General features: G+C 43.8%; 1 protein-coding gene across 2 annotated transcripts; it reads right to left on the bottom strand.

Moving 5' to 3' along the window:
• Nucleotides 1-4,231: 4,231 nt before the first annotated feature.
• On the bottom strand, nt 4,232-9,064 carry LOC135255713 (pyruvate dehydrogenase [acetyl-transferring]-phosphatase 2, mitochondrial-like). Of its 2 annotated transcripts, XM_064337243.1 has the most exons (3): nt 8,915-9,039; nt 8,713-8,788; nt 4,232-7,166 (listed from the first exon to the last, which is right to left on the bottom strand). In XM_064337243.1, the coding sequence occupies exon 3, from the start codon at nt 7,093-7,095 to the stop codon at nt 5,578-5,580; it is 1,518 nt and encodes a 505-aa protein (XP_064193313.1). In that variant the 5' UTR covers nt 7,096-7,166; nt 8,713-8,788; nt 8,915-9,039; the 3' UTR covers nt 4,232-5,577. The 2 variants fall into 2 exon arrangements, with proteins under 2 accessions (XP_064193313.1, XP_064193314.1); XM_064337244.1 differs by lacking the exon at nt 8,713-8,788 and having other exon boundaries at nt 8,915-9,064.
• Nucleotides 9,065-10,374: the final 1,310 nt, after the last annotated feature.

Here is a 10,374-nt window from a genome sequence, read left to right as displayed (position 1 = left end):
CCTCTCATTCGCCAGAGCAGTTAGGGGTTAGGTGTCTTGCTCAAGGACACTTTGACACGCCCAGGGCGGGGTTTGAACCGGCAACCCTCCGGTCTTACCTCCTGAGCTATGTCGCCACAGTAGCGTCTAGACAATCGCTTCTGTACTGTTTCTGCAGACGAACAGTAAACACAGACAAGTTCCAGGAGCCCTGGGGCTGAATGCGGTGATACACTTAATCCCTCTTCTAGGACACGGTGATAAAACACTTCTTGTTTTTACAAAACGCAGATTCATTTGTCCTGTTTTCTTCAATGTGTTTGTGTCGCGTTGTGCTTTAGCCCGCAGCTGCATACCAACACTAGACCCTGGAATTAACTCCAGTAGATCTGCAATTGCTCAATTCATTAGAACCAGCCAGGAAGAGTTGGACTATGTTCAGGTGATGCAGTGGGGGAACAAGGTTTGGGAGCTTCTGAATAAAAACAAAGACATCAGGGAACACATTCACCACATAATAAAGGAATCTGAACTTCTGAATTTTTCAGAAAATATATTAATCACAACATAACTTTACAACATAACCGAAAGTCAGGAAATGAAACGCAAAGAATACTGAAAAAAGGAAATGTGTGGTTGATGATGAAACCAGGAAGCAGTCATTTTCATTTAACAAGAAATACCCAACTTCACATGATCAGGACCGGATCAACTCAATCACATGCGAAACAAATGCAAGGCCAGGCAGAAAACTCAGCAATAAATACAGAAATGATCAGTTGCTGAACACAAACTATGAGACATGTATAAATGTTGTACAAGTATAAGCTGTAAGTTCAAGGCACTATGACCCAAACTGTGTCAAAGACATAAGTCACTATTGAAGAACAATAGTCTCTTAGAATGTCTAAAGGGTTCTGCCCTTGCACAATCACATTTGAGCCTGTTGAGGTGTGCACAAGTGTTCATTTAGCCCATAGCCCCTAGAAGTAACAATTTAAAAAATATATATACATATATATGAATATTTAGCGATGTGAGGTATTAAAGATCAAGTCTGTTCTACGTTTAAAACCGTGCCTAATATTGATAGTCCTCTACAGAATGGCAATTTACGACCTTGAAGAAACTTAACCTTAAACGGAAGACGCAACATAACCGAAAGAACAAAACAAAGTCAAACGGCATAGAAAGGACACACGATTAGTGCAAATGAAGCGGTTTCTCAAGTTTGATTTTCAAACACTTGCCGCCAGCTCTCCACCATTATCAGAAGCCACATATGGACGGACACACACAAACACATTCCCTAAAGAATATATTTTCTGTTACTTCTTAAAATGAACAAATATTAAAACGAAATATACATAACTGCTCAATCGTGGGGAAAATGCACTAATTACAATAGAAATAGCAAGCATGCGACAAGGTCATTTCTGCAATAACCAAAAAAAAAAAAAAAAAAAAAAACGTTCTCATTTCCCACCCTCGGCTATACATTACATACAAAAGTAATACTCTGACTTCTTCACCATTTAACTAAGATTCTGTCAAATGTCATTAAAACTATTAAATAAAGCCATTTTATTTCATCAATCACAATTTTCTATGAACACGCTCAAATGTGCAGTAAACATGGAGGGTTCACTTCTATAAACCAGTTACTCCCTTAAATTCATTGGCCGATATAATATGAAATGACCTACAGTACTTTTAATACATAGGGCCCCATGGTGTCCCTGATTTAGAGATTGGGGATTAATTTCAGAATTTAAAAAAACAAGCATGACAATAATCCAGAACACAGACCAACACAGAACCTAAAAATCCTTGGACGTTAGTATATTTAATTACAGTTTTTCTCAACTGTTTAAACGTGTTTCCTGAAACTATAGCTCAATTTCTCAAAACTCTACACACAAAGCACAGCAACAGTTAACCTTTTGCCAAAACTACACAAATCTCGTGCAAAATGCATTCATGCATTCAAAACCGTGTTCTCTCTTCTCAAAACGGACTTTTTCCATCAAAAAGATTCACACAGGCGTCATATGAATAGGTCTTATTGAGCATTGATTTCACACTGGTGCGATAAATTTAAAAACACAACCGTCAAAATACTGTATATATGATCTGGCCTCATGAGGTCATGTTACATATTCAAGTGTATAAAATTGTGTAAAAATTGCTTATTTTTTCTCCTTTTTTGGAGTTTTAGTTTTCTTTTCGAGGGGTCCCAAAATAGGCTGCAATTTTACAGTAAATATAAAGACTGTTGCCATGATACAATACAGTAAATATATCATCATATACATAGTGCATTTGCTAGGTAAACCTAATTCAAATTCAGTACAGTACAGCAAAGTGTGTGAACTGTTATCACTTTGAGTGTTGTTGTTATTGTGTTTGATACAATGCACATTTACTGTATTGTCCTGCCAATGAGGTCCAGTTGGGCTGCACTCACAACCCAGGTTCCATCATGAGTCATACTGAACATTGTTAGAAGTGTTTTTTCATTTTCCTTATCAGTGCAATTGAGTTTTGCCAAAATAGATAACATGTGTCTTCTCAAAACTAGAACATGCTTAGACTGTGTCAGTCTAGACACTGGATGTAATGATCTTTTAGCATATATGAAATCAATGAACAAATTCAAAAAGGTAACAAAGAAAATCTTTATTTGTTACTGTAAAATAAATCTTTGTTCAGCAGACTGCAAAAATAAAAATTGTAGTTTGTAGGCCTGCTGGAAAAAAAACAAAAAACAAATATGTGATCAACCAAAGTTGCACGTATTTCATTTGAAATATTAGCTCGTCTCCCTCTTCTTCGTCCACCTTGTCCACCTCGTGTACACGTACACCTCCTCCTCTACCTCTACCTCTACCTCTCTGTGCTGCGTGTTGCTCTATTGTTTTCCAACACAAGAGAGATCACCGGAGGTCTCTTTTATGCTCTGACAGATAATTGAAAAGTTTAGCCAATTGAGTTTGAGCAGGTGTGGCGTGAGTGAGACCAGTTGGTACTTAGAGTTTGGCATTTGAAGGCCAGTGTTTTCCATGTGAACAAACAAGGCTTGATTATGAAAATTGTGCTAAATGATGAGATTTTGTGTGTAGAGTTGTGCAAAAATGTGATTTAGAATTGCTATTTAAGTGAAAACAAAGGAATTGTGCTTAGAGTTTTGCAGAAATAGTCTTTGTTGTTGACACGAGCTTCAAGTTTTCACCATCGTGTGCATAGTTCCAGTTTTAGTGTGTAAACAATTGAGAAAAACTGTAAAAGCCATTTCATTTGAAAGGACACGCTACATTAATCTGCATTTATGGTCTGAACCGCAAAATCTGCAGAAGTATGGCCAGTTCCTTAAACTGGTGAAAATATTAACATCCGTCTCCTTCAAGAGTCAAAGGCACCGCCAAGCCATTTCATTTTACTGTAATTCAAAGGTCTTTTGTAAGGCAAGGTCACATTTTGAACCAAGAAATATAATCATGCATAAAAAAGACACCGCTCCAAATGTGAATCATGATAATGATCATGATAGACTAGCAGGTTGCAATTTTCACTGCATGAATGGAACTGGAAAATGTTTACTTTTATGCCAATATAAAAGTTCTTGGGGGGGGGGGGGGGTGAGGGAGTTATTTCTATATAAAACTTCAATACAACAATAAAATAATTACAGCTAAGAAAATAGAAATTGATAAACGTCTCATATGATAATCAAGAAATCCAAAATCAGAAAAAAATTAAACAAAGACAGGAAACCATTCAAATCAGCTTGGCTGCAATACAGTTTGCCCTCAGCTTTCAGAAACATTGACCATTACAGGCACAAAACCAAGTTTGCTGGTCAGTGAACATAAAGTAAATTTGTTAATGTGCTGCTTAAAGGTTCAGAAAAAACACATTTCAATTGTGTTTCAAAGGTTCAACATTTCAGCATTTCAAAGTCTCTTGATCAAGCCAATCGAAGGTCCTGGAAGCAGGCCGTTCTGGCTAATTTGCAAAAGGCCGTTCTGGTTAATTTGCAAAAGAAAACTTCAGCAAAGTGGTAGGAACTCTCCTAAGGCAAAGACGTACATTAACTCTTTTTTTTTGCCAGAAGCACTGGTGCTAGAAAGTTCAAAAACACACAGGAAAAAACACACGTAGCTGAACTTTAAAAATAACTTAACTAATAACTTATACAATAAACAAAAGGCAAAAATCTTTTGAACATCCAATAAAAATGCACCAGAACAAATTAAATTAAAGTGCCAGCAAGCTGTTGCTGTCATTTATTTCAGCATTGCTACAAAAGGAAAACATTGGGCCACCCGGCATTACTTTGCAGTTTTACCAAGGTTTTATGCCTACTGTGCATTAATGTTCACCATCCTCTGACCTTTCCAAAATATTAGCGCATCACAAACACAGTAATGTGGTCGCCTGTCCCCCATTTTAGAGCTTTTCCTCTTTTTTGGCAGTGCCATGTCACGCTAGTTACAGGGAGCACGGTGCAACATGGGAAAATCGTCTTTGATGGAGAAAACTCAAACTGACCAATCGCAACATTACTAGCAAACATTTGCAAGATAGCTATGAGAGGCAGTATCTCTGTGATGCTAGCTAGCTGGCTGATTATATGCAGAGGTGGAAATCCAGGTTGAGAAAGTATTATTGAAAATGATTGATTTCTGAATAAGTCGGCATGGCCATTTTTGGCATAAAAAAATAAAAAATACAATTGAGAAAATAACCAACTTCATTTCAAAAAGCAGCTCTGCCGAAACTATCAACTTTTTCATTTTTACCGTAACTTTTCTATTTAATAGGATAAAAAGGGACAATATCAACCAGCCTGCAACGACTTTGCTCAAAAGTTGCTATAGTACCTCTCACAGTGCTATCAAAAGCATCATTATTCATTGGGCTCCACAGAATGGTACTGATGCCTTGAAATGCACCCAATTGTCACGCAGTCATGCAGATTTAACATTAATAGTGATTTTTTTTTTTTTTTTTTTTTTTAAATACTCATTTGAGTACCAAACAACTTGTCACACGGGTGCAATAGGAATATGATGCAAGTTTGTACAGTACATTTTTTAATAGCAAATGTGGCAATCTTGTTGCACAGAACACCCCTGGCCTAAGGCATTTGGCTTTCTACACAATACAAATTCTGCTGTGCAGAGTACAGAGTGCTTTGCTAAACTTGCTTTTACTTTATGGGAATAGTTATCTGCTTTCGTCATACCAAACTCTGGGACTGGTGTGCATTTGTGCCGTGTCTTAGATTGCCTTCTCCACAGCTACATTTAAATAAAGGAGAAGTACTGTAACACATTTATCCATCAAAAACTGTATTTTTAAAACTTTTATTTTGGTTAAAAAAAAAAAATCTGATCAGGGATTTAAAAATTCAGTTTAAGGCAAAAATGGATTGTGTGTGCTGCTTGGCCCTCTCACTTATTACATATTGAGCACAATGAAAGCTGACAGACCGGCAGGCTTTCTTTTAACAGACAATGGACTGAACAGAGGAACGGAGCTGCCCCAGGTGGACAGACCCAAGACAGCAGTTACATCACAGCTCGGCGGCCCAGCCTAGCCGTCCCGGTGTTTGGCGTGGCTGAAGTAGACGATGGTGACGGTGATGTCGTCTCGGTACATCCGCGCCACCTCCTCCGGCAGTGCCAGCATAGCAGCCAGGCGCTCTGGGTCGACCTCGCCGTACTCGTTGGTCCCGATCGCGTGTCTGATGAGGTGCGTGGCGGAGTTGGAGTCGAGGACGGGTGCGGGCGGCGCCTCCTGGTGGCCGGAGGCCGTCAGACGCTCGCCCACCAGCCGCACCGCCCCCTCGCTGTCCAGCATGTCCCACAGACCGTCGGAAGCCAGGATGAGGAAGCGGTCCCCGGGCCGCAGCCTGTGATAGGTCAGCTCCGGGGTGGCCTCCAGGTAGGGGGGCGTGAGGTAATTGGGGGGAGTGTACTCGTAGATGTCGAGCGAGTCCAGGTCGCGGCTGTTCTCCAGAACCTTCCGCTGCAGCTCCAGGCTCCACTTGAAGCGCACGTCGCCGAAGGCCCGGAGGGGCATGAGCGTCCCCAGGAGCCTGTCGTCCGCCACCACCGTGGCCCGCTCCGAGTCGGGGTGCCGGGCCCGGACCCGCGCCAGCTCCGCCCCGTTCAGGGCGTTGTGGTCGCGGGAGAGCGGCAGGGCGCTCCAGCCGCCGTCCTCCCCCCGCACCCCCAGCACGGCCCGGCAGTCGCCCGCGTTGGCCACGTGCACGCCCTCCGCGTCCACGTACGCCACGCAGGCGGTGGAGCCGGAGAACGCCGCCTCCAGCGCCGCGCTCCGCATCGGGGCGCTCTCCAGCGGGACCTGCGCCTCCCGCGAGATGTCGGCGTCCAGCCGCCGGAAGGCCCGGTCCAGGGCGTCCCGGGGGCCCAGGCCCTCCCCGCCGCGGGGCCCCTGCTCGGCCAGAAGCTCCCGCCAGAAGGCGCGCAGGTGCTTGAGGTAGAGCGACGTGGACGCGCGGTAGTTGTAGTCGTTGTGGTGCTTGTGCCACTGCAGGACGGGCGAGACGGGCCTGAGCTCGGCCATGGCGCCCTCCAGCTCCTCCAGGCGCGGGCGGGGCATCAGCGCCACGGCGGCGTAGTAGAGCAGCCGCTCGCTGACCGTCTGCGCGCAGGCGTAGCCGCAGTGCCCGTCGAACACGCCGAACATGGCGCCCCGCGTCAGCAGGCAGGTGACGGCGCTGCGCCGGTCCTCCCCCGGCGAGTTGGCGGCCAGCTGGTTGCTCTCGAACCCGAGCACGGGCCCCGCCGGGCCCCGGGCGTCAGACTCGGGGAAGCGCACGGCCTGCTCGTTGGCCCTCAGGACGGCGTTCACCTGGGCGTCGCTCAGCTGGAAGTCCGGGTCCTCGCCGGTCGACAAGCGCCGCCGGCCCTGGGCAGCGAGGCCCCCGCTGGGGCGCGAGTCTACGGAGAACCAGGCCCGCTGCGGAGGCCAGGGAGGGAGACCCCGCCGCCCGGGGAGCAGACTGCGCTGGCTGCGGGAGACCAACGTGTGACACGCTGGCCTCTTGGAGCAACGCAGGACCCACGAGGACACAGCAGCCGACATCACTGCCCCGAGGTCGACACGGTGCTCTTACTGCCAGGTGTGTCTGGGTCACGGCACCTGCAGGGTTCAAACTGGGAGGGGGCGGGGGGGGGACATGCACAACTATCATACGTTTATCTCTTGGCTGTTTGCTGGCCATCTGAATGGCATGTAAACGCCATACCGCAGGCCATCCTAGCCAGCACAGTGGCTTCCCGGGCGCTATGTTTGGGTTCGAGAGCAACAAGTGAGCCACCGACAGCGTCCATCTGGGGCCTGGAGAGCCACAGGCCCTGCTGGTTTTCACTGTTACTCTGTGCGACATAGCTCAGGAGGTAAGAGCGGTTGTCTGGCAGTCGGAGGGTTGCTGGTACGATCCCCCGCCCTGGGCACGTCGATGTGTCCCTGAGCAAGACACCTAACCCCTAATTGCTCCCAACGAGCTGATTGGTACCTTGCATGATGGCCTTTCACTGTTGGTGTATGAGTGTGTGTGTGAATGGGTGAATGAGAGGCATCAATTGTAAAGCGCTTTGGATAAAAGCGCCATATGAATGAAGTCCATTTACCATTTTACCATTTGCATTTAATTAATCAATAAATTGTGAGCAGTTGTTTACACAGTTAAGACACTTGGTTACTTTGGTCTGAAATAGGTTCTGATTTTAAGGTGAAAAAAAAAAACAACAATAACAACAACAACAACAAAAAGCAGAGCTAGTAGCTCTCCAGGACCAGGGCCCAATTTCACAAAGCAGGATTACGGAGTTAGCGGGATAACGGAACCGAGTAAAACCTGGAACCCTCCAAAATCTGGAGCTGAAGTAAAAAGAGCTCTTTCGTGTTTTAACCAGCTAACTCGGTAATCAGGCTTCACGAAATACGCCCCAGGACTGCAGAACTCGTGTGCTGACTAAATCTGTTCTACATTTTCATTTAGGCTAATTTTTTAGTTTTGCCAAAGACAACGAGCGTGTGGATGTAGCTACAAGGCGTTTTCATGTCTTGCAAATCGGCTGCGTTTACGTTGGGGTAAAACCCGATGCAAAATCTCATACAAATTAATTATGCCGTCAACTGAATATGCAGCACACCATTTCTGGTAAATGTTCCCTGCTTAAAAATTTGTTTTAAAGTCACTCGTGACGGCTTAATATGTATACGTAGCCTGTTCAACTAGTTTTCCTGTAAGTAGTAATACATATGCATAATGAGAAGCAATTATTACATTCTTTTATTATGTCATTATTCAAAGATTCAAAAAATTTTATTGTCTACTACTCAGTTAACAGGACTAAGTCAGCCATTCAGAAATTAAAAGAAACAGTTGACAACGCAAACACATGCCGCGTGTAAGCTCTACGTAGTGAAGTTAAATAGTGAGATAACTATCTCGATATGGTTCGTAGCGTTTTAACAGTTGCCACCTCTCTCACCCGCACTATTAATAAAGTTGCTGAACTAGCGGCGTTCTCCGGCTCCACCGCCTGCGTGGTGTACGCTACTTAGCACCAATAGTAAGTTAACTAACAAATAATCGGTTTTGCATAAACCAACTGGATTCCCCACACAGTGTTATTTCTGTTCGATTTTAACGTTACTTAGAAACAATTAAAGCCTGACAACGTTCACACTTACATTTTAGCCTTGCCGTGGCACAAATATAGGAAGATTCAACCACCACTTTGAAGATCAAACAGAGTCGGCTGGTTTGCTGAAAGGTGCAGCCATGATTTTTCCATTATTTCAACTTTAAGTGTTATTGAGTCGTTAATGAAGATAACTAGCTGCCTACCATACAAATAAACCAAAATTCAACACAATAACATAAACGCATCACCTGTTCACAGTATCGAAAACATTGTTTGGTAGGTGTCACCACTCGCATCCTACTATTACCCGCTCCAGGACAAGTATTTCTGTACTCACGAGCACCGCCCTTTCTGTACGATTGGACAAAATGTTCTTCCGCCCTTCTTTGCGGTTGGTTTACTAGGGTTTTGTTGAACTCCAACACGTGTTGCTGATTTAATTCACAAATGTGCATTTTCTTTGCCTAAGTAAATAAAGAATGTTTATACTTGTGTGTTCGTGTGAAAATTCTGAAAATAAGCTAAATATTTGGTCTCCACTGCTGCTGATATTTTCTGTCTGCCAAAATCGTATTTGGGAGTGACAACTTCCTCGTTCAAGCTGGCAACAGTCTGTGTTGCCAATGTCAATATTGATTCTGAAATAAAACCTATATTGATTATAGATTAGATACAGTGTAAACATACTGATTCCAGCTACTACTACTAATACTACTTCTAATAATAATAAGAAGAAGATAAATAGTGATTATTATTTTTAGTGCTCAGTACATCCCATGTGATGTACCAGACCGTTTGTGTGGCAAATGAAGAGACTGAAATATGTTTAGGTTCAGTGTGGTGGTTGGGCATTATTATTGCTATTCTTTTTTCTTTTTTAAGAGGTTAGCGGGTATAGGTGGGGTTTTGGTTTTGTAATCTCTCTCTCTCTCTTTGCAGAAAAAATCCATATGTGCATTATAGGGCATTTTTATTTGCTGTTACAATTATACCGACTAGGTCATATGAATGTAATGTCGGACTGCTTGTACTTTGGTTTTAGTTGTATCCAACTCGGTTAGAATAACTACTTGTCCCAGGGGGAACTTAAGACTCTGAAGTATGTGAGGTCACAATAGTGTATACATGATAACTATACATCATCCGTTGCTAATTAAGCTTTATCCGTTAAACAATTTACCCTACTCACTTGCTCTCCAACAACTTCTACTCTTGCTTGTGATTGTAACAGTTCCATCCACTTTTGTCCAGATTAACTATAGTTTATTTTGCCCCTAGGTGGCAGCAATGTTCTGTAACTGAGTTTCACAACAACCGAGAGCACTGCTGTCAAATCCTGTTCCAGGAGATCTACCATCCTTTAGGGTTTCACTGTAACCCTAATTTGGCACATTTAATTCTACTAAATAGCAGCTCAGCCAGAGCTCTAGCTTACAGGTGTCAAACTCCAGTCCTGGAGGGCGGCAGTGTATGCTGGATTTTAGAGGTGTTCTCAGCACCAGTGGTTCATTTATGTAATTAATTGGCTAAGGAATCCACACACCTTGTTCTCAAGGCCTTGATTAACAGCTGATTGAAAGGAAACCACAAAAAACCACAGACGCTGAAGGCTTCCTTGGGATTCAGTCTGACACCCCTGAGGCAGTCAATTACAGATCAATTTGTGCATTCCTGAGTCAAGAACTCGGGTGTCAAACTGAATCCCAAG

Source organism: Anguilla rostrata, chromosome 5 (genome assembly GCF_018555375.3).
Source record: "Anguilla rostrata isolate EN2019 chromosome 5, ASM1855537v3, whole genome shotgun sequence".
Classification (NCBI taxonomy): domain Eukaryota; kingdom Metazoa; phylum Chordata; class Actinopteri; order Anguilliformes; family Anguillidae; genus Anguilla; species Anguilla rostrata.
The sequence above is the reverse complement of the archived record's forward strand: the minus strand, read 5'-3'. Positions and strand labels throughout refer to the sequence as shown.